At 40.9% G+C, this 24,477-nt stretch overlaps 1 protein-coding gene across 1 annotated transcript in view; it reads left to right on the forward strand.

Annotated features, from left to right (window-relative positions):
* The window catches only part of SHROOM2 (shroom family member 2), a 116,116-nt gene that overhangs the window by 52,151 nt on the left and 39,488 nt on the right, over positions 1-24,477 (forward strand). The window contains exon 3 of the mRNA XM_066545345.1: positions 20,138-20,269. Coding sequence (XP_066401442.1) covers positions 20,138-20,269 — 132 coding nt within the window. The remainder of the gene's footprint in view (positions 1-20,137; positions 20,270-24,477) is intronic.

Raw genomic sequence — 24,477 nt, forward strand, 5'->3', positions numbered from 1 at the left:
TTGGCCTTCACTGACCAAGAATGGTTTGGGTTTTTTTTTTAATTTTTTTTTTTTTTTAATTCCTGTATTTTCAACCAAACTTTGGAAATGTAAAATTTGGGAACTGTAATAGGGATTTCCAGGGCTCTATCTGCATACATGTACCACTGCTGTAAGAAGTGGGCGGGTGCGATAGCCCCTTGCCACCCATGTTTATTGAACTGACAGCTGTGTAGCAGGATGTGCCACTGCAGATCTTTGGGAGTGGGTATTTGTAACAGACACACACAGCTTTCAAGTGCAAGGCATGAACATTTCTGTGGGACTACAGTTGGTAGAAGGGCTGGGCACTTTTTAACTCCCACTTTGCAAATTCACTTGAGAGGTGAGTTAGTACATTGCTGTGGGTCCCCTCTTTTGCTCTCAGCAGGATGGGCAGGTGTAAATGTTTGTCAGGTATGGACACTGCTCCCAGCCAGGCCTGGTGATGGAGAGGGGAGTAAGCCACGTGTTTCAGGAATTGTGACACGGCATGACCAGGCTAGGGCACCTCTTTGTCTCCTTTGCTGCTGCCAGTGAGGTACCATGGCTCACAGTGGGGTGGCAGGAACCAGATAGAGACAAACATGGGGCATCATGCAAACTGCACAGCACCTCCAGACCCAGCTGAGGAGGACCTTGGGGTGGATGTCCTGTGCTTTAAGGAGTGCCAGTAATCCCAGCAGGATCTTTCTATGAAGGAATGTTTAATGGAGCATCTGCCAAATAAACCACCCTGTACACACACTGGGCTCAGTTGGGGCACACAGAGTAGACCAGCCCATATGGAGGTCCCCTCCTGCTCAGATCTGCCTTCCAACTTCTCCGTGGGCAAACACAAGGCTGACTGGGCCTCCACTGTGCTCCTCATCCTTCAACTGTGTGATCCTGCACTACTGATGGAAGGGGAATGGACATGACAAAAGGAGGAACACACACTTCCATCTTATATTTTCAGCAAATTATCCCTTAGAAAAGCCCTGATGAGGACCTTTTTTCCTGGTTGCATCACAGTCACTTAACCCAACACATTAACAGTGTGAATCCACATTCCCTTTGCTGTAACCCTAGCAATACTACCCAGGATGTTTCCCATGCCACCTGCCTTTTTGGTGGGGTTGTACATCTAAAAAGCATTTTTATTTCCTAATTTTCTGCCCACCTCACTTGCTTCTTGGTTGCATTAACATGATTTGATTCATGCTGTTAATGCCACACTGATGGATGCTTGAGGTGATTGTAAGCTTTAATTCTCCAGTTGGTGGTGGTGTATTGTCCCTAGTTTCAAAGAGCAAGTTGTTGTCTTGTGATTTCAGATGTTTGTCTTATACAGCTGTCAGGCTTCTCTCAAATACTTATGTCATGACTGACATGTTTTTGTTTTGTGGCAACTTCCATAATTTATTTCTTGGCAAATCTAAAAAATGTGCCCTGTAAAGCTTAAATAACAGAAAGCCAAAATGACAACAGATGTGACAATATTTTACCAAGGCAACTCTGTTAGGACAATGTTTGGGCTAGTAGGAAGGGCACAGACATTTCCTTGTAGGTAAAAGGAATATTCTGTAATTTGAATATGCTTATTCAAAAGGTTACTTGTGGCAGCACTGTTCAGTTTTTAAGTAATTACCAAAATTGGGCAACATAGCTTTTTTGTGGAATGGGATATCCATCAAACAGTAACAACTGGTGAGTCATGACTGCATTTTAGTAGTGGGTTTTTTCCCTTCAATCATGCATGCACTTGTCAGAATGGTTAATTTTGAGCATGAGTAGTCTCATCCAACTTAGTAAGAGCACTCACATGATTGAAAATAAAAAAAGTAAAGAAGTGCTTACAGGATCTAACTATAGCTTTTTACAAGGTGGTACATTGGAGTTACTCTGAAAACTGCCTTCCACTTTTGAATTTCATTGTAGGTGCTGGAAACTCTAATATGTAGCCTCTTGGGTGAGAGAGAGGAGAACAAGTGAGCCTTCTAAACTTTAGGGATCTGAAGACTTACTCATTTCACATAATACTTTTCCATGCCCACACAGATAATTTTGTGTTCAATAATACTGTAGATATCTTCAGACTCCTGACTGAAACAGAATTATAAACCCATCTATTAAAGACCAAATGAATAATCTTTTTATGTCAGAGATGATCTTTCCATGTTGAAGGTATGCTTCTGTGTATGTTCTATAGGTTTTGAAATAATTAATTGTTGGGGGCTGCTTTTAAGCACCTTAGAGTGTTGGGTTTTTAACACTAGTTAAGGATGTGGAGATATACATGTCCAATTTCAAGAGAGAAGGAATAATACTCCTATTTCAGGGTGTTGCAGTTTTCTCCTTGTGGAAATTTTATTTTAGGTTACATATTTCCCATCCTGAGGATTAAATGATTGACAAGTTGGCACTTGGCACTTCTTATATTTCAGCATCAAGTATCTCCCATATTGAGTGTAGAGATTTTATGCTCTACTTGCTCAAGTAACTACATGTAACACCTTTCAATTTGAGAAGATTATAAAGAAGTTTTAAAATAATTTCTGAATCCAACCCTTAACTTCAGAAATGTGACCACTTCAAAGAAGGGCAGGAATGTGTGTTGCAGATTTAGTTACTGAATAACTGAAGAAGTTTGCATCTTATCTCTTGCACAAGAAACTCAGGATATTTTATGGTTGATTTTACTGAATCTGCATAATACTGGGTTGCCTGGCAAAACAAGGTCTGGCACAGAGTCACAGCTACCACACTGCTGAGTTATACAGCCCTTGTGCTTTTAGGCCAGCTTCATACTGAGTGCAGAGGAAGGACAGAATGACAAAAGCTGAAGTTTGGGGAAATTTCTGATGAGTTGTAATCAAAACCAGAGTCAGTTCTTTAATCTGGCTCATGGAGCAGCCTTGGCAGCAGGTGGGCAGCTGAACCAGGGCTGGCATGTGACTGGGAGAAGAAAGCCCTCTGGGAGATGGTAACTGGTCTGGCATAGGTCATGTCAGAGCAAAATAGCTTTCTCAGGTAAAACCTGAACCCTGCCAGCTTGTGGCACAGTTCTTTGTGGAGGCTCTGTAATTTGCATCATGTGGCTATAGTGTTTTAACCAAGATGAAGATGAAGTAGGGCTGGGCTGTCTCCTGAAATGCCCTGGGAAGAGGAATTCCCTTTCCCCATTCCTGTTTTTGGGTCACCTTGGACGTGGTGAGGTAAATTACAGCTGAAATCGGTGTGGGAAAACACCACACCTGTGTAGAAAGACCAGTATTTGGCATGTGGTTTCTGAGGAACCTCAAGTCATTTGGGATGGCTATTGAAGGGTAAGCTTATTGTGCTGAGTGGCTGGGAGGCAAAACACACCTGTTGTTTCTGGCCACAAGCAGCACCAGGGTTTCTGTGGCTGTGTGCCCCAAGGATGTGGGAAGTTCCTTCTTGCTGAAGGCAGCGTTTCAGGCTGCTGCAGGCAGCCCTGTGCTGCTCTGGCATTCACTCTGCCCATCCTGGGCAAAGATGGCAGGAAGGAATGTGTCTGAAGGCTGCTCTGCTTCCTGCTCCTTCACCTCAGCCATGATAAGACAGCCCAAAACCCCTTGTTTGGACTCCTGCTGCTGCTGTTAGCATTGGCCCTCATGAGGCTGCATTTTTCTTCATTGTTACTGGTGAATAATGCTTCTTTTATATTTACCTTAAAGGTTAATTTCTTTAGCACTTTACATGGCATGATAATTTCTAAGATACTTGAAAATAAATCCTGCCAGAACCAATTTATTCAATGTGTGAAGCTCTTTAGATGTTTCCCAATGATAAATACTCATTAAAAATGTTCTATTATCCTTCTGAGGAATTCTGATAAATTATGGTAAAAACTGAGGTAAGAAGGTGACATCAGGAGTTTAATGCTGTCTAGCCATCAAAAGGTAGTAGAATGTGCAAAAAATAAGGATGAGGGAAAAATATTTATGTAGCTTATATAATATACCATAAATCCCAAGAGCAATACTTTTATCTCAGACATCCACATGTGTCTCTCTAGTTCCCCAAGGCAGAGCAGGGAAAAACAGTTCCAGAATATGAGAGCTTTATCATGGTAGTCTATTGTGAATTCAGAAGGCAGGAAGATTTATGATGTTATACCTCATACAAATTAATACCTCTTTGTTGACAGTGCATATCTTATTTATAAATGAAATTGCTGTTCCATCCTGCTCAAGCCTGTACAGTTGGGCTGAGGAACAAGGAAAACCTGAGCAAACTGTGATGATGAAATCCTGATTTCTTCAAGTTAATGACTGAAGTCTTTAAGGGCACTAGGGTTGATAATTTATTTGCATTTATTTATTTTCACATACAGAAGCAGAGCATTTTGCAGGTCTCTTTAGTTTCTTTGTATGTAAAATGCAATTAGAGCATGGGATAGGAAAGGAGCTGCTGTGCTGTGACAGTCATGCTCCTTCCAGCATTAAAAGAGGCTCTGTTGGCTGAAGTGTGGTGTTGCTGTTTGCTCCATTTTTCAAGTGCAGGGAGGTCAGACCAACTGGTTACCTGATACATGGGAGGAGAAAACAAAGAGCAGTGCCACAGGCCCTATAGGTCACCATGGTTGACAGTAAGGCACAAGGTGATTGTGTAGATGTTTGTGTGACTTTTGGCATGTGAGAATGGGCATTTAAGGTAGAATATGCTGCTTGGCTGAAATTATAGGGATTTCTACAGATACCCATACAATAGAATTCTGTCAATAACTTTTCTGTCAAAATACTGGTTCAATTTGCCATTGTAAGAATACCTGAATATTAATAGGTTGCTTTCATTACTGCTTTCTCTTTTAGAGCCTCTCCTTCCCCCTAGAAGTTAAGAAGTAAGGTTAGCATGTGTTTATATTTTTATTTTATTGTTTTTAAGTTCTAGGTCACTTCTTTTTTGGGGATACTTTTTGGAAGTCATTTCCTTTTATGATAAGATACTAGAAGCTGAAATTGCAAAAACAGGAACTCCTTCTGTTTTGCATGGACAAAAGTGCTGCAGTTCCATTTGCTTCTTCCAGGAAAATAGGTTGACTTTGTTGTTATAATTTGTTGGCACTTTTCTTGAAAAGATAAGTAAGAAGGGAGTACAGGGTATTCAGATACTCAGTACACAGAGATCATAAACAACAACAAGGCCTCAGTTTTGTTGTTTTAACTCATTGCATTGAGTTTTAGTCAGCTACAAACATTCAGGAAAAAAACTGGTAATACTAGAAAAGCTGTTTAATTTCAGGTGTTGGAGTGGATCATTTTAAAGGTGTGAAAAATCCAGAAACTGCTGACTAATCTCCCTTTGAAACAAAGAGAGTCAATGCTCTACCTCAAATTCCACCTTCAAAAATAGAGACATCCAGAATATTTTCTGACTTCTGAAGATCACAGCTATAGCAATTAAATGTCTGAGGTCACTTTTTAGATGTGCAAATAGGACTGCCTAACCACAATCTTTATTTTTTTATTACACTGAATAGCATGAAGTCTGATTTCTTCCTGTGACTGAATCCTTTGCTGGTAGCGCTCTCTTGTGGCTGTTACTTTCATTTAAACGACTTAAGAGATTTCAAAAATATGTATATTATTTAGAAATTTTTGCCTTAGGACACAACAGTCTGTGTTGGATAAGCATACTGTGGTGGTTTTGCAAGTTCCTAAATTAAATGTGGTAATATATATTTTAATAATACAGGAAGGTCAGTCTAGGCAAAAGTGTCCCAAGTGAGTTTCCCAGAAGATCTCAAAGGGACAGTCATATTGAGCATTCATGTTTTTAACCTCCTTTTTTGGTATATTTTTGGTGAAAAGCCATATGCCTTTGCATGGTGGACAAATGGGGGAGGCTTGGAGGGAAATGAAATCTGCCTTGGCAGCCAGTCAGGTGGAGGAGAGACAGGGATGGGCACCTTCATTAACTGGCTTGATTGCAGATGCTGCTCTTCCTGTGGTGCTGCTCTTGCTGATGAGCAAGTTAGTTCCTACAACTTTGGCTATTAAAAGGAATGAAAATTGATTTGGGAGACTTTTCAAGTGAAACTGATATGTGTGTTCCTGGTGAAAACTTAAAAACTTTTCACCCTGAATCTGTGCTTTCTCATTCTGGGGATGGGAAAGGAGAAGATGGGGGGTTAACCCTTGACCTATTCTGTTTTTTAATACAAATTTTTTAGCTGCTGTTTTAATTTTCAGCAAAGAGGCAACACCTAGGAGCTCAGATTGTGGTGGGCAGGGGTTTCCTTTGAACTAGGGACATACAGTTTGCTCTTTCAAGAACAGTTACTAATGAGCAGTTGTTTGCTACTGCATAGACCTGATACTAATGACACTGGATGCACAATCCCAGAACTTTATAAGCATGTCTGTATTATTAATACCCAGGGTGTGATGTTGGGTGTAGGTTCCTTTTCCTTGTATGCTGTAACCCAACAGCAACTGGAGTAATGATTCCAGGTTGTTTACTTAGTTGTACTCTCTTAGAGAGGCAGGTTTACACTTGAGATAAGACTTTGAATGAGAGGGATCTTGGCCCCTGACTAAAAAGTTTCTCTTCTGTAGGCTGAACTCTTGTGTGTGGCATTTGTCTGATCACCCACCTTCACTCATCTTTGGATCCTGTATGTCACATAAGCACTGTTATGTGATAATCCTAGTTCTTTCAGGGATATTTTAAAAATTTTAACTCATCTTCTGGGAAAGCTTTCATAGCAATTATGTGACTGTTTATAGCTGTTTTCCAGCAAATGTACTGCTGTGCCCAGCAGTTTTTCAAGTGAAGGTAAGATGAGCTTGTTTGCTGTTTTGGCTGCAGTCTAGCAGGACAGCTCAGCAGTATCTGATTGCAGATTAAGACTGAAAAGAGGCTTTTTAAAGCAAATTAAAAATCCTATTAGTCAACTGTATTTTGAGGCTCGGGTTTTCTTTTTCTTTAAAATTAAGTAAATAGTAGGTTTTCCTTGTCTCTTACCACTCAATGTAATTCTCATTGTTTTTTTAGACAGCAGATTCAATAGTATCTCCCCTATGCAATTTATTCTTCTGTTATGTAGAGAGAGGATGACTTCCTTCTGGAAATCCAGGAAAAAAAGTTCTTTTTTCCCCACTTGAATTTTACTTCTCTGTCTTTTCAAATAAGTCACCAAGAATAATATTTGTCAGGTCTGCATCCTCATTAACACAGCAATAACTCCATGGTTGTTAGACTCTTTCTGAAACATTGTTAGAAAAGCCAGCCATTAAGTCACAGTCTGCCTTTCTCTGGACTGAGTATGCACATGTACACACAGGCATGTGTGTTAATGTTAATAAACGAGGCATCATGCTAGGTTTAGCTTACCTTTATTAAAGGCTATTTCAAAAAAAACCTCATTACCCTAGGTTTAACATCTGTGAGTAATCTATACTCTCACCTTTATATGAAGTACAGTTGTTTTTAGTAGAATATATCAATTTGGCTGAGAAAGTATTAGCCAGACGCCATCTAACTTTCCAGCAGGTTCACACAGTTGAGCTGTTGGACTTCTTTGTAATTTGTAATTGTCATATGCTGTCTTAACTGTATTTCTTATTAAAATCCAAATATGTATGCTTGCATAACATGAGACCACTTTTTGCCCTTTAGCCAACCTCCTTCCTGAAGTTTGAGTATTTCTGTAAATCCCCAGAACTTCCAGCTTTTCATTTACAACTATAAATGCATCCTGCTTTGACCTGTGAGAAGCTGTTCATTTTACACATGCAGGATGGGGGTCAATGGTCAATCAGTTGGTAAGGATGCTGTGGTGCAATCAGTCCACTCTGTTATAGAACAGAACCAAAAAAAATTATGGCTGCTGTTTAGTGTGATGGGTCAGTGAACCTAAGGAAAACATGATTGTGGCACATAGGCCAGTGTGTAAGAAGAAAGTTTATCTTTTTTTCTGCTGTGCCAATCCTTAATGGTACAGTATAATTAATCTTCTTCATTTTCCCCCAAAGAAACTCTGTGCAGCCTGTTACTGTATCCTTTATATCCTCAGGTATAATGATGGTCAACAACCATCAAGCAAGCTTACATGTGCAAATCTGGCTAGCAGAAGGGGATTGTGTGACTATGGGGTAAAGCTTATTTTTTCAGAAGACTTTTAAAATAAATTGCTCTTTGAAAGAAATCCCCAGGATTTGAAACATTATTCTCCCTGGGGGATGGATGTACCTCCACTTTTTTCTGTAGGTGATGATTTCCAGTGCCTGCATACTGAGGAGCAGTATTTCTAGGGATGTAACAGGATGCCTCTCTTTTAGGGAAAGTGCTGCTTCCTGAGAAGACTGTCTGGTTGTTTTCCATGCCTAGGGAAAACATCTGTAACTCTCCACTACCACTGATGATCCATCAGCTCTTAAGAGATTTTCTTTTAGCTTTGTCGTCTCATAGGTGACATAAACTTCTTTACAATGCAGTGCCCCAGACCCATCTATTTACCTGCCCATGTATTTGCTTAGAATATTGGAAAAGGATAGAACAGATCAAACGAACAGTTTCAGCAGCATAATGCCAGTGCATTTTACATGCACCATGTCAAACGCCACTTCAAACGAAAAGTAAAAATCCCCCTCCTTCCTCCTCCGTCAGGAACAGTCCACTGGTTTCATTTTTCGGGCTTTGCTCAGCTTTTCCCCGCCGAGCTCCGCAGCAGCGTTCGGCGGCAGAGTCGCGGGTCTGGCTAATCTGAAGTGCTGCGGCCTCTTAGCGAGGAGCGCTAACAAGGCTCCTTTGTCAGTCTAATTATATCCCTAAGCTGGCGGCCGCAGATTAGCACAGGACAGCCGGTGGCAAGGGCTGAGGAGTCCCATGCTCTGCTCGGCCGGCATCGCCCCCGTCTGCCGGGCACAGAGCCCAGGAGGGTGCCAGAAACGGCCCCGGTGCCGGCTCGGGCCCGTGGCTCGGCTCTCGGGCCGGTCCCGCTCCGCCAGCCGGGAGCTGTGCCTGCAGCCGGAGGGAGGAGGCACCGCCCAGCACGGAGCCCGGGTAGGTACCGGCGGCTCTGCCAGCCTGCACAGGACGAGGGACACTCCGGCAGCTCCTCACCCCTTCTTTCCGATGCTGGGATAAGCCAGTGCTCAGGGTGCCTTTCTCTTGGCTTTTTTCTGTCTTTGTAACTTGTTGGATGAGGGGGATAAAAAAGCTATGCTTTGTTGTCTTAAATGCATCCGATTAAATTTTCATTATAGGATTGTTGAAGTGGAGTCGCAGGTGTGGAAGAAGGGAGGTGACTTTGAAAAGAGTATTTTGTTTTTGCTTTCAAATTTGCCTCCCATTTCTCAGGCAGACATGGCTTCAGTGTGCTTTGTCTTGCTGAGCAAAACCACTCCTCTCCCAGCTGAGCCAGGCACTGGGGTGGTTTGCATTGCTACTTTCTAAGAGGTCTGCAACCAGTTTTGTTGGGTGGTGTCTTCATCCCAGTATGGGATGGAGACAAATGGAGCTTCAGAGTCACTCTTAGTGGAACTCAAAGTGTCAAGGCCTGAGAGTTTTTAGGCCTCAAGCTTTTAGTGGTGTGGAAAGAAAATTTGGTGGAAAAAGTTTCCCAGTGGAACTGTGAGCTGTTTGCCAACATGTACAGAGCTTATGTGAGGGTGGAAGGGGATTTTTACGGAACAGTGCAAGAGGAAATGAGTATTTTGATAAATGTGAGACCAAAATGGTTTGTTCTTCATAATAAATCTAAAGAAAGAGTTGTGGGATTTCTGCTTGTGAAGGAGAGGATTATGAAGTACTGAGCAAAAGTGGGGGGAAAACAGCCTAATCATTTAAATACACTTGTCTTACACAGTTTGGGGAAGGGGGAGGGAGTTAAATGATTAATTTAGGATTTTTTATTGTCACTGCCAGGCAGTCACTGCTTCCAGCTTCTCAAGCACATATATGCTGTGAAGGTGGGGTGCTGGAGCAGCGTGGGCTCAGGATGTGTTTCTGTCTCTATCTTTTTAGTGGGGACCAGACGGGCCAGTCATCTCCATTAGAGAAATCCTTAATCTGGTGAGCTAATGGACCCTCTGACACAAGAGGGCTCCTCAGGTAGGATCTCCCCACTGTATTTGTGGGGAAGGATCCCAGAAGAGTCAGGATCAATGTCTGCAGGTTACTATTGATTTATAATAACATAGTAATACATATTGCCAGCAGAGCCCTGGCACATAAAACCCATCACACATTTCTGTGGCTTCACTGAACTTTGAGTAAAGCTGTAAAATATTAGACATGCATTAGTCACTTGGAGCTCATATGTGGTAGTCAGTATGTCTCAGTGATTTTTTTTCTACATGAAGATACCTTTTCTATTCTTTGAGTTTGTTTAGACATCCTTGTGCACAGCTCTGCACCACCCTAGGAGTGTTAAAAGCCAGCTTTGTTTCCCATCTGAAGGTGACTAAATGCAGCACATATAATGCAAACAGCTGAGTACCCAGAGGTGTATTCACTGCTCCAAGTTTAGTAATAGTGATGTAGGTACAATTTGCATGTGAATGTAGTCATAGTATCTGTGTGGTCTGTTGTGAGATTGTCTATAGATACCTTGGTTTATGCAGGAAGAATGCATGGATGAGCTCAGTTATTAAACTACTTGATCATTTTGGAGGGATGCTGATAATTCCTGCAGTTTTTTAACAAACAAGCTTTGGCAGCAGAAGTAACTATTTATGAATATTAACTAGAGAATTTTTTCCTGGTTTTTGTCATCAATTGTAACTGATCTGGGCTTGGAAAATTAAGATTGTTTCTGATTTGATTTCTGTGTATCAAAGCACGTTTCAACCTGTGGGCATTTATTATTCTACTTTCACCAGATTTACTCTCTTGTAAAATTTACACTTGGTGATAATTAGGGTGGCTAAAGATTGAGATCTGAAGGGGTGGTGTGAGCTGGGCTGGAAGAAAAATGATCTATTGAAGATTTGTGTTGTTATTGCTGTGAAGTGATTCTGTTTTCAATTTTGCTTGGAAAATAGCTTTTATTTTGCTGTGAAGTGACTGAACCCAGTGTTCAAGTCTAATGATGTTAAATTGGGTGCATATCTTGGCATATTCAGTTTCTGTAAAATAAGCCTAAAAACCTAGTTGTCCAAGCAAAATCAGTACTGTTCCAAGAATCCCAGAAATGAGAGTTGTCTGGTCATTATTAATGTTCTAGCTCCAGGTGATTGCATTTTAGGGCTGCCATATATCTGCTCAAAATGAGGGTTTGTACTTTTTCCCAGTGTATCCAAATCAAGGGGAACACTCTGTTTCTCGCAGAATGAAACGTCAGAAGATGAAGTAGGACATAGAACCAGCCTCAGCAGAGGATCCAGCTTCTTGCACTTGCCTTTACTGCAGTCCCCATCTCCCCCTAGGGATGGAGGGCATGGACTGCATTTGTTAGGGCCAGGCTCCTACCCACAGGGTGGTAGGAGCTCTCAGAGACAGCATTGTACCTGCCCATGCAGATTCCTTCTACTTCCATTAAGAGTCTAAAGAAAATGTTGGAAATTTTTTGGCCTGAGTTAGTACAGGCATAGGAAGAGAGTAGCTCATGCTCCAAGAAGTTGCAGGAAAATATCTGCCCTTTGCCAGTGGAGAAATGGTAGATGGATGTGTAAGTGTTTCAAATTGTGCTGCTGTTTGTTATAATGCTGTTATGGCTGCAGTCATCAGTTGGAGATTAAGAACGGGATTTAATTTGGAACTAACAATTAATTCACCTGAAACTTGAGCTGCCCTGGGAGGTAAGGAGGGGGAGGTTACTTGGATGATTGTGCAACTGTAACCACCTTATGCCTTGGGCTTCCAACGTGTTAAGGCAGGTGAGATTTCCTGCCCAGATTACAAGCTCTGTAATGTGCCAAAACTCTAATGTCTGTTTTAATCTGAAAATAGTTTTTTATGACAATAAAAAAATCCTTTTTATAAACCATGCTGTGTATCAAAGAGTGATTTACAGCTGCATAGCTACCTCAATTCAGTGGAAGAAGTAGAAATTTTTACATGAACTTGTATATGTAATCCAGGAGGGGCTTCTCAGAAGAGGAGTTTTTGGGAGAGTTTGGTTTTGGTTTGGTGGGATTTTTTTCGTTTGTGTTTTTGTTGGTTGATTGGTTTTGTTTTGTTTTGTTTTGGGATTTTTGTTGGTTTGGTTTGGGATTTTTTAATTTTTTTTTTTTTTTTTTTTTTTTTTTTTTTTTGGTGCAGCAGATTTTTCTTTCAAATCTCTATTGTCCTTCTGAGACCAAGATGCCTCAAGGGAAAATTTCTACATGAAAAGCTTATTCAGTTCTTTAATAATGTGGAAAGTAATGTAATTTTTTACAGTATTACACTCATTTTTTGTCTTAGTTATGGCTAAGCCGGAGTAAATGGGTCCTGGATGCTGTGTGATGTGATCAGTATTTATTTGGAAGCTTACTTGAGAATTCCAAGTGCTGTGAGAATAGGCTAAGAAGCAGTATTAGAGTATTTAACAAGTGAAAGCTTGTAAAAAGATGAGCAATAAGACTTTATGTGGGCCTGTTGAGTTGGTTCTACTTCTTACTCCAATGGGGTTTTTTGGATGAAAATAACAATATTGTTTCTAATGGGGATCAGCACTATTGTTCTAAAGATTTACTTAATTAAATATTTCACTAAATGTTCCTGCAGTGCATCTGATTTAACCATTCTTTTGTGAACAAGCCAGATATAAATCCAGACAGGTTTTGGCTTCATTTGAAACAGAGTTCCATTCAGGTGCTTTTTGTATTCAGGGAGTGACCCTGAAAGAAAGGAGGGGATGGTATGTGTTGTTTTTATAAAGCTCACTACAGATCTGCAGAGGTAAAAGACATGACCCTTAAGTATTTGCCATGATGATACTTACCAAGAGTTTTTTGGGTTTTTTGCTCACCATGAAAAGACATTTTACATATCTTAAGTTTAATCTCTATAATATAAAGTAAGGGTGTGATACCTCTACAGTTAAAATTTCAAGTCCTGATGTTTTTGCCTCTCCTGGAAAGGCCAGGGGCTAATGTATCTTCTGTCCTTACTTGAAAGGATGTTTTAGGCTCTCCTGGATGGGCAGTCTGTATGCTGGCAAAGAGTGTACTTTAGAAAAAGCATTTAAGTTGCTGCTGTCTAGCCCCAGGACAGTAGGAACTTGGGGCATCTAAGACAGAATCAGAGGGAAAGGCAGTAGGACAGGCTTAAGAGAAAGGGAAGGAAGTGGCTGAGGCTGTGAGGCTCTAGAAAGCAGCATAGGGGTGAGTTCATAAGTGGGTAGTGGGACAGGTTTTAGCAGTGCTTCAGTATATTGGGAAGACCAAAAAAGCAGTGGCTGGAGTGCAAAACCATCAGCCTGGTCAGAGAAATTGTGGGCATTTTAGAACTAGAAAAGCCTAAAAAGTCACTTTGCATGTATGTATAAATCTATGCATGAATCTATATAGAGAGATAGATATCTGTGTGTGTATATACATATAATCACTATTGGATATGATTGACAGTGAAGGTTTACTTCAAAATATGTTCTGGAAGTTTTTTTTTTTATTTGGGAAATCCTTTAATACACAATTTCTGCATGGAAGTTTTCAGGAGGACTCTCTGTATTTTTCTTCCTTCTCATAATCTTTGACATACATACCACCCTCCGTCCTTTATTTTTAAATAAATGAAGAAAAAATAAAGCAGGAAACTGTTCAGAAAAAAGTGTTCCACTTCAAGTTTTGGATGCTCTGTCCTCACTTGGTTTGCTGTTACATCCAAAGATACATCTATATCTTTATGTCAGGAGACAGGACAACACTGAAAATGGCAAGGGGAATTGTATTGGACTTAATCAAGAGCTTTTTTATGGAATTGATAGCAGCTGGTTTAGCCTAAATTAGGATAACTCTTGCATGTATTTATTTACTGAGAATGGCACAAGAAACCATTCACATTCCTTACAGGGTTTTGCTGCTGTGTGATAGCTTTTTGCCAGATTTTAGATACTTCATTTCCATATTTCCCTGGCAGATAGATCTGCCAGTGGTGACTACTGTAGCATGAAGTAATTTGATTTCTATGAATATAGCTGTCTGAGATAGATAATACCAAATATCTTTGTATAGGATGATGAGTCCTTGGGTATTCTATAGAAAGGAATGTTTGTCTGTTTTCAAGAGAGGGTAAGAAGAAAGATCAAATTAAGTGCTCATTTAAAAAAAATATTTCTTCATTTTAGAAAAATCATCTAGCTCTAATCATGAGCTCCCATGTTAGGCAGTTGAATGAATTCTTCAGATCTGCAGTGACCAATACATATAACAGCTTCTGGAATGAAAAACAGTTACATTGTCAATTTCTTTTTATTTGAGGCCTCTGTGGGTAACTGCAGACTCATGGTAGTATTCAGCCTCCTGGTTTTTTTCCTGCCAAGGATTCAGAAGACTAAAAAAATTCAAACATGTTTTTAATACATTGAATAAATTATTTTGCAGTTCCTTTGCAGTGGCTTTTTGCATACCCAATTAATTACATTATGTGTTGGTCTTCTGGTGTGTTTTAATTTACTGAACAAAAGGTTGGTGAACTGCAAAAAACCCTCATGGATTGGGAAGACTTTTGTTCCCCCAGCATATACAGATTTACTAAAAAAAATTTGTTAATGAGGTATTGGTATGTCTAGCCTACTGTTATTGTAAGGGAGGGGAGGTGAGAAAACAGAACTTTGAAGCTGTTTGGGATTTATAAGCGGACAAACAAGAGCCCCTGTGCTGTCACTACAAATTCTTGACATGGAGTAAAAAAAAAAAAGAAAAAAATAATGTGTGAGCAGCTTGCTGAGGACACTGCAAAACCTGAACCTTTCCTAGGTAATTTGTGTAGCTGGCATGGGGCAGCATGTTTGTAACTGGTTCTGTTTCTGCAGGACAAACAAGAGCAGTGTGGTTTGGTTTATTGGCTTTGACACAATCTAAGGGCACCTTGTGAGCTGTACCTCACAGTGCAGTGCTCGGGTGTGCTGCTTGTTTGAGAGTGCCAGTGATTGCACTTGACCTTTAAGCCTGTGCGGGTTTCCATTTTATCTCAGGGCTGCAGCCTTTCTGCATTTCCTTAGCCTTGCATCTTTGGCATGTCTGTAGCCAATTACACTGGGATTAGGCAACATTTCTGGTTCTAGACAAGGTTTGAAATGACTGCCAGTAGTTTGGACCTCCTGCTGCAACTTTGGAAAAGTGAACTTGGGCTATTTTAAAAACAAAGTTCTTAACAACACAGAAAGGCTTTGCTGCACTGCTGAAAAGCTTTGAGTAGCACTGTGGTGAGTGGAGGGAGAAGAGTTTTGTTTTGATAGCTGCTGTTCAGCATCACTACGCTGACTGGTTCCCAAATTCTTGTGTTTGTACCTTGAAACATGGTCTACAGCTTTCTGTAGAAACACAAGTGACTGAAAAGGGAATATATCTATTTTTAAAGAATCTTTAATATAAATGATTGCTACAACAGTTTTCACTCAAAGACTTAGGGCTGACAGTGTGTAACAGTAAGAGTTAAAAAGAACAGATGCTTCTGCTTTGGGATTTTTTTCCTGTCTTTGTAGATTCAGCTCAGTTCTGACTGAAGCCACTGACTTGTCCATCCTTTTACTTTTGAAAAATCGGGATTTCTTGTCTAAACCTAGTTTTATTAGGGTGAAGACCCTACCTTGAGTACTGCATCCAGTTCTGGCATCCCCAGCACAGGAAAGACAATCAACCTGTTGGAGTGAGTCCAAAGGAAGCCATCAAGTTGATTAGAGGATTGGAGCACCTCTTCTATGGGAAAATGCTAAGAGAACTGGCAATGTTCAGCCTGGAAAAGAGAAAGCTTTGGGGTGACATAATAGCAGTCTTCCAGAACCCAAAGGGAGCCTACAAGAAATTGGAGAGAGACTATTTTCAGGGGCATATAGTGACAAGACAAGGGGGAATGGCTTCAAATTGAAAGAGAGGAGGTCTAGATTAGATTCTTTGCTCTGAGGGTGGTGAGGCACTGGAATGGGCTGTCTGGAGAAGCTGTGGATGGCCCATACCTTAAAAACATTCAATCATGGTTGGAAGGTGCTCTGGGCAAATGGTCTGCTCTAGTGGAAGGTGTCCCTGCCTTCATCAGAAGGGTTGGAATGAGATGATCTTAAGGGTCTCTTCCAACCCAAACCATTCTTTGATCGATTCCATGATTAATTTCTTGTCACAGCAGATACAGATGAACAGTGAGTGACACCACATTTGCAAGGACTGGCCTCTAATGCTCACTTGTGGTTAGATGTGCTGTGGGGAGCCCTGGCTGTCAGTGATTACTGCAGGTGTAGAGCGCAATTCTGCAGTCCTAGGGCTGCAGCCGCTAGGAGAAAAGCCACCACCGTGTGGTCACGGCAGCGTGTGCGGCTGTACCGGCCTGAGGAGGGCTCTGTAGGGATGAGCAACAATCCCGGCAGGAGGCGGAGGATCGCCAGTGACGGCGGCGCCGGAGCCGCGGCCTCCCGGGGCACGGCAGCCGGCAGGGGGCGCGCGGGGGGCCGGGCGGGGCAGCGAGAGGAGGCCGAGAGGGAAGGGAGGGGATCTCGGGAAAGGGCAGGGATCTCGGGAAAGGGCAGGGATCTCGGGAGAGGGAGACGCGGCCCGTGGGCTTCGGGATAGCGGCACCGGCTGCCTCTGTCCCGTGCGGTGCCGCTGCTTGCGGGGAGAGCTGGGCTGCCTCAGGCCTGAGGTGTGTGCCAGCAGCTGGGCCTTGGCTCGTTCAGCAGGGGGCTGCAATGAAACATTACCAGACTAATCAGATATTAGGAAGAAATTATTTAGGGTGAGGGTGGGGAGGCACTGGAACAGGTTGGCAGAGAAGTTGTGGATACCCCATCCTTGGGAGTGTTCAAAGCCAGCCTGCATGAGGCTGTGAGCAGCCTGCTCTAGTGGAAGGTGCCCCTGTCCATGGCAGGGGTGTTTTAAGTGAGTGATCTTTAACTGACTTTAACTGATCTTCCAACCCAAACTATTTTATGGTTCTATGAAATAAATTCTAGCAATTGGTTTTCATTTGGATGCAGGCCCCTGGAACTGCCTGTCACATTTTTGCTTTGGTTACTCCAGATGCACAAGCCTGTATGGCAGGGTTACAACAGAGGTGCTATTCGGTAGATAAGAATGGTACAATTTCTGTTGGAGAAGGTGGTGCTGGGGAAATACACACTTCTGTTGTTGTATCTGCTGGCTTTCTTATCTTTTTTCCTTTGTAACCTATCTTCTGTGCCTATCAACATTTTCCTTCCAGCAGCTTCTGTAAAAGCACTGGTAGAAAGACACTTTAAGTGAAATGCTTTTAATAATGCTTCCATTAATGCTGGAGGTTTTCTGACTTGTAGGTTCAGATGATCTCATTCTGTCACTTAGAAGTAACAGAGGGGTATTACATTAGAATGTAAATGCTCAGCTTCCAGCTTCTTCAGTTGTCTGCAAAATATTCCTTTTTGAATCTCTGAATCTTTTCTTTCTAGTCCTTCTATCCATTTGCTGAATTTTGGAATCATTTTTTATGTTGCAGTCCACATTTTAGAAAAAATCGTTTCTTGAAGTGCAGGATAGATTCTTACCATTTAATTAGAATTACTATCAGAAAGTACTGTTGACTCTGCACAGTGAATTAATTTTTAGTCATGTGTGTGAACTTCCCAACAAAAGCAGGTGTTTGTCTATGAGATTCCCCCTTCTGGGTATCCCACCAGTATTTTTAGGCTGTTCAGACCATTATGTCCAAAAAGAAAAAAAAAAGGACCCTCTCAAAAATCTGTGGCCACAAAAACAGAAAATTCAACAGAACTTGTAAATTCTTGTCCACTTGACTTACCTTATGACACAACTCAGTCCAGTCTGTTCCTCCCCTTGCCTGGCTGCTCAGGAGGATGAAAGTGGTGGTGGATATTGTAGCACAGAAAATGCCTTCTGAAAATGACATTCATGTAGCGAGGAACTATCTTATCAAGATCTTGACAAGTTCCATGAGGTACAGTACTGACTTACATGTGCATCCCTTCTGTTTCTTCCCAGTGCTTGGATTCCTCCTGCCATTTGTCAAGCCCAAACTGTCACAGAAGCCCTTTTCCCAACCTTCCTTTCCTTATGCTCCAAATGCTGCTTGTATTGTGCTAGTTTCCTAGTCTTGTGTTTCCTTAGCAGTACATCATACAAAAGTAATTGTCTCATAAAAGATAAACCTTTTCAGCTGAATTGATGCCTAGGAGATCTGCTGAATTTGCCTTACCAGGTATTTGTGGTATGCTGAGTTGTTGTCAGTACTGTTAAAGATGAGCAGTGGGGGGAAAAGTTCATGTGATGTTCTGTGTAGCTGAACAGTGGAATCATAACTTTTTCCAAACCTGCACATAAGCTTGGAGCAAGCAAGGATTGTCTGGAGCCTGTCATCATATGGCTGAGCAGAATCTTCTGCACTTGTTTGCACTGAGAGTACTGGGGCTCCTCCACTATCCCTACCAAGAAGGAGCAGCTAGAGATGCGCTGCTTAATCGTTTTCTCTTTTGTCACACTGAAAAGAGTAGGCTTTTGTTTATGGAAACAATTACTTCTTTTTTTAGTCACAATAATGATGCTACACTTTGTAGTGAAATTACAGTTTCCCTGTAGAATTGTTATTCTCCTTTTGTAATCCTGCATGCAGAGTTTGGAAAGGCAATTGATCACTGATTTCTCCAGACCTTGCTGAATGTACTGTGAAAAGCCATGTACTCAGAGCTGACCTGTTTTGAAGATATTTGCTTTAGTTTTGGTCACTAAATGCAGTGGTGGTCTGATAACAGACAAATTTATAAAAAGGGGGAATGAGTAAAAAAATGCAGAAGTGCCTTTTTACAGTTCAAATTGAAAATATGGAACACTTCTTCAGTGTAGCAAATTACTTAACCTTGGAGTAATAGATTTCTTAAGTACAGAAGTACATTAAAAAAATCTTAACAACTATGGGTCCTAGAAGGCTTTATTTCATACTCGGACTTCAAAAGATGGGATTTGTCAAACCTCATATTGCATCTAAATTTTAAGTTACACTTCCTCCAGGATGAGCCAAGAAGAAGGGCAGGATGAATTACTTTCGAAGAAGGTCCTGCTTCATTCCCAAGTGAGAGGGTCTAGACAAATGGCCTGTAATTGGCATCTGCTCACTGAAACAGAAGTAGCTGGATTCCACCCAGAAGGCTTATTTAACCTTAGGGAAAAAAGAATGCACTTACTCCATGAGTGCTGAGAGCTGTAACAAAACAGCAAGTCCTTGGAAGGCAATGCAAGCTGTAGTTAGTAATTCCTGAGCAGAAGGAAGGAGATAGAGGAGTATGAAGCAGTTTTTCAAAACAGTTTTTAAGGTGCATAACTCTAACAACAACCTATTGTTCGTACTTCTTAGAAGGGATCTCTTCTGTTAGGTGAGCAGGAACATTTGGAGGTGATATCCAAGTAGATATTTGGGGACTTACATGATTCACTGAACTGATACTGAGATGTATTCTTTAAAAAACAATCCCAGAAAACACCAAAACAAACAAAACCTCCCTGCATATCTGGGATGCCAAACATTTCAAGAGCTGAAGCAGAACTTGCCTGGAGTTAATATGATTGCTTGTATCACTAACTTGTATGAAACAATATATATGGCTTTAATCCTTCCTGTCATTAACTCATTTCTTCCCATAAGTTCCTCCTATATGCACGTCCCTACAGTAAAATCTTACCAAAGCCTTACTGTTGGCAAGTTGTAAAAGAGTTCAAAGTCTAATATTAGCTTTAACTATTAAAGCTCTGGATACATCTCAGGCACTTTAAAATTTATCAATCTCTGTTCCTTGTAAAAAACACCCACCTCGCCACCCATTAAAAAAAATAAATTGGTATTTCACTGCATCTCAAGCAATTTAAAGAAATGGTGATGTCTTTTCAAAAGTGGCATGCATGCACGTAGAAAGTTTTGCTGTCATTGAAAGTCGTTATGCCTCAGTCCTATCTGTGAAATGCTTTACTGCTGCCCTGGTAGTTTTTTTGCTGCATATCATCTTACTGAAGTGTTTGCACTAAAGCAGCACCTGTGCCTCTGTTGTTTTCAGAAGGAATGACCTAGCCTGCAGGCCGCACTCCTGGCACGCAACCAAATTTACCGAAAGTCAGCCTGAGGCAGCCACGTCACACCTCGCCTCGTCTCATGCCTGCGCCTCCTGGCACTCCAGCTACCATGCAAGGTGAGTCTCTGCTTGGGTTACACACATCCAGCTCCTAGCAGTGAGCCTACAATAACTCAGCTCATGTTGCTGAGGGGTTTTTATAAAAAACAACCAACGCAGAATCGTGGTGTTGTACTTCTTTAGTTGCCTGTCCTTGCAGTGCATGAAGGGGGAGTTGGGGAAGTTTGACGTGTGGATGAGTGGATTTCTGAACCGGTTTGTGATATGTGCGTGTGATTGAAAGGTAAGAAACTGGCTTTAAAGGCAGTCACAAGGTTCTGCTTCTTGCTCTGCATTTCCTTTCAATGTCCACTGGGAAAATCCTAAGGCAAAGTAACCATCAAAATTAACGTTCATAAAGAGAAATAGGAAAGGGAGAAGAAAATAAAAATGCTGTTTCGAACAATTAAAAGGGCTTTTTCTAAAGAGAGGGTGCAGAATGCTTTACTGTTGCCTTTTATGGTATTACTGGTTTAATTAGTTAAACTGTCTTTCTGTAATCCTTCCCTGCATCTGTGATCCTCCTTGTGTAGAGAGGTAATAACACCAATGATTTTCAGTCCCTGTTTAAAGCACTTTAATATTTGTTAGGTCACATTCAACACTAATGGAGAAAGGCTGACACCCAGGCAGTTTTAGCTGTGAAACTCTAAACTTAGTTAACGCCTCTTTGCGTCTGGTTGCAGGTTCTTGTTTGTTTCCTGCTCCTAGGTGACATTCTTTATCATTCTCATGAAAGATTTTCTTGTTTTTTGGGAGGGAGGGGATGTTGTTTTGTTTTGTTTTTTTTTTTTTTGTCTTTTGTTACTTTTTCCTTCTCAGTTCCCGTTGGCCCATAGTTACACTGAGCATTATGGAAAATTAGTCTGGTTTGGGAAATAGACTTTGGTTTCTATACTTAGTGCCGTGCATTCTCTGCTGAATCATTACTTCTTGAGGTTAATGTTTTGTGCTAGTCAAAACAAAAGAACATTAATACTTCAGTATTTTATTTTATTTTTTCATCTCATTTTTACATTTAGATGAACATTTACAATGTTTTTACATTGTTTTCTTAGGAAACTCCCTACTGTTTTCAAGCTAAGTTTTTAATCTACCCTTGAATAAAGTCGACAGAAAGGGTTTTTTTAAATGTTTTTTGTAATACTTTATTAGTAGAAATCTTAGAAACTTTGATTACAATTTCTGCTGGTTTACACTGATTTAAAGTTTGTGTTTAAATATCATAGAATAGATTTAGATTTAGGTTTTTAGGTTGATTTAGATTTGTATATTCATTGATTTAGATTTATAGATTTTAAGACAGTAAAAGTCCTTGTACATAGAAACAAAATGCAGAAATTTCTAAAATCTTCTATAGGTTTCCTCATTGCAATGCTATAGCTAAAGAGTATTTCTGTTATTAATGAGTCTTCTGTACTAAGCTGTAAATCATTATATGCTTCCTGCTCTTCCTGGTGGTTGTCCTTGTACCTTGTGAAAGTAAAATATCACAAGATGTGTCTCAAGGTGTGTTTGATAGGAGCTGGATGTGTCCCAATACGTAAAATAGAGAAAAAAAATTGTTCCATGCCAGTTTGAAATGAGGTTTAGTCAGGAAATTGTGGGTGTAAAGAAAGAGGGGATGGGAATAGAGCAGTCCTCTCCCCTCACAAAGCAGAAAGAGCCACAACTGCTGGTAGACACTAATACTAATAAAAACAAGAGATTCTTTCTCACATGCTGCTGAAAGATTTAGTGGCCTTAGCAGAGTCTCATATCACAGTTCCCAGGTCAGTGCCATCCTGAACCCCTTGGCTACCTGTGCTGCCCACTTAAAAGACAATATATTTGGGAGATTTGTTAGCCCTGGTGTCTGTTGTCCAAGACTGTTTCAGAGGCAGAGCTGCTTTTACCATGCTGCTGCTGGAGGATACCCAGCATTCCCATAGTGGCAGCCCAAGGATTTTGGTACTTTGGGGATCTCAGTTGCAGAGTGGGGTTCTTTGGGCTTGCTGATCTGCAAAAAGAAGTGAGCAGCCTAAACTCAGCTTTTGGGGCAGTTAGGGTCAGGTGCATCTGATTTGTAATCCCATGCAGTTGCTGAGGAGATAATTTCTATAAGGGTCCAGGAGCAGAAGCTCATGCCCCAGGGTTGGGATGGGTGTTTACTGGCCAGGGTGGCCAAGGGATGGTGTTTGTAGATTATTCCTGGACTTCACCTACCCAACTTTGACCAGCGGTGTACGTGCTTCTATGAATCTGCTCTAAAACAACCACTGAGAGATTATCCTGGGATGCCAGCCAGGCTCAGGCAGAACTGGCCTCTGTACTCTCTTCCATGTCAGGGTTCACAGGAGAATTGCCCTGCAGTTTAGGACCACAGGAGGCCATGCTTTGCAGTGACATGCCATTAGAAACCCTCCTGTCCTTTGAAGTGCTTGCTGCTTCTGCTGGGTTCCCATTAGGCATTTTCTAGCAGGGCTTTGACCTCCTATGATGGTATCTCTGCTTCACAGTTGATACCGGCAGATTTACATGAGACCTGTAAACGGAGGTTTTCCTGCACAAGTGGCATCTTTCTTTTAATTGATGCCAGGGATCTGTTTGGATTTCATCAACTTAAAGGTCTCTTCCAACCTTAATGGTTCTATGATCTCCTTAGTGCTCAAGGGAGTGGGAATATCAGCAATTCTTAGTAATAGCTGACTTACATTATTCTTTTACAAAAAATCCTAGTAATGACCACAATACTTTTTACATGCAACACAGTATCAGCTTAATATGACAATTAAGACCTTTTAAAGGATTCAGCAAGATGTTTTAAATGCTGAAAATAAACAAATGAAAGAACATAAAATCCCACAAGATGAGGCCATTTGTTAGTGTATCTTGTTAATAAAATGCTTTAAGAAAATAAGCATAAAGCATATCTTCTCTTATTTCATATAAGTTGCTTTTGACCATGTTGTATAAGAAAAGTTTAAAAGGCTATAGTAGTAGAGGGGAAAAAAACCAATTCTGTTAATAGTGAATTCCAAAGAACTGTTGATTAGACCTTTGCAATATTTTTTACAGAAGACCTGTATCACTCTTGGTATTTTTTATGTGGATTAATCTAATTTCGTTGCTAGCTTTCACAGGTCTTAGACAAGATTTGATAGATGCTTCATATAATTATAGCTACAGGGAAGTGGAATAAGTCTGGGATTTCTACCAAGGGGCTTTGCATGCAAAGGCAAGAATTTGAATTTGGTATATAAAAGCAGGAGGAGCTGCCAGTGAAGTTCAAAGAGGGAGATGTGATGAGAATAATTGTCAAGACTGTCATCTCAGCATCAGTGTGTTGGATTGACAGGAGGTGGGTACTGTGAGAGAGAAAATAAATGAAAGGAATTGAAACAAAACTTATGGGATAGGAAGGTAACAGAAGCAGCAGGATTTTGGAATAGTGTCCTTAGCAAAAGACCTGAAGAAAGTACAGTGTCAAAGATGTTGTTTTTATAGAGGAAAGAGTGGTAGGGAGAAACTGGTGGCAAGTAAGGATTCTTGAAGGAAAGTCAGAAGTTTGTTTGGCCATGCAGAGCTTTGTCATCTCCTCCTGAAGTTTTCCTGCCAGTGTTGTGGAACTGGGTGGAATAGAATGTTGTTTTAAGAGTGTCAGCTTGAGAGTGGTTTGAAACAACACTGCTAAGGTGCATGTGCAGGTGGTATTTGAGACAAATGCATTTTGTGTGTCTCTGCTTAAAACATCAAACCAATAGGCAGGTGTGGATGTAATTTTATTGGAGTAACTTATTGACAAGGGAATAACATCACGGGCTGAAGAAGTTTGGAGTCATATTTCAAAGATGAAGAGAGGAAGTACGTGAGTTTAACAGCTGGAAGAATTGGGGTGCCTGGAAAATAAGCTGAAAAATAAGTTGGTGTTTTTCCTGGGAAAGAGGGAGCTAATGGATCTCAAACTAATTTTTTCTAAAAGCAAAGTCAGCAAAATCAACAATTTTCACAGGGAAAAGGGACCATTCAAGGAGATAAATGCATATTACTTACTAGCAAACATACATAGGGAAGCTGAGGTAGTTACTAAGGTTTCAAGCTTTCAATCAGTGGTAGAGTATCAAGTTGGAGCCCTGACTTCGTGTTCAAACTTTGTTTTGTTAGATTGTTTGTCTTTAACTGCTGTGCAGATGGATTTAACCAATATTATTAAAATGGGTGGTTATAATTATGTTGTGGCATTTTTG

Source organism: Molothrus aeneus, chromosome 2 (assembly GCF_037042795.1).
Source record: "Molothrus aeneus isolate 106 chromosome 2, BPBGC_Maene_1.0, whole genome shotgun sequence".
Classification (NCBI taxonomy): Eukaryota; Metazoa; Chordata; class Aves; order Passeriformes; family Icteridae; genus Molothrus; species Molothrus aeneus.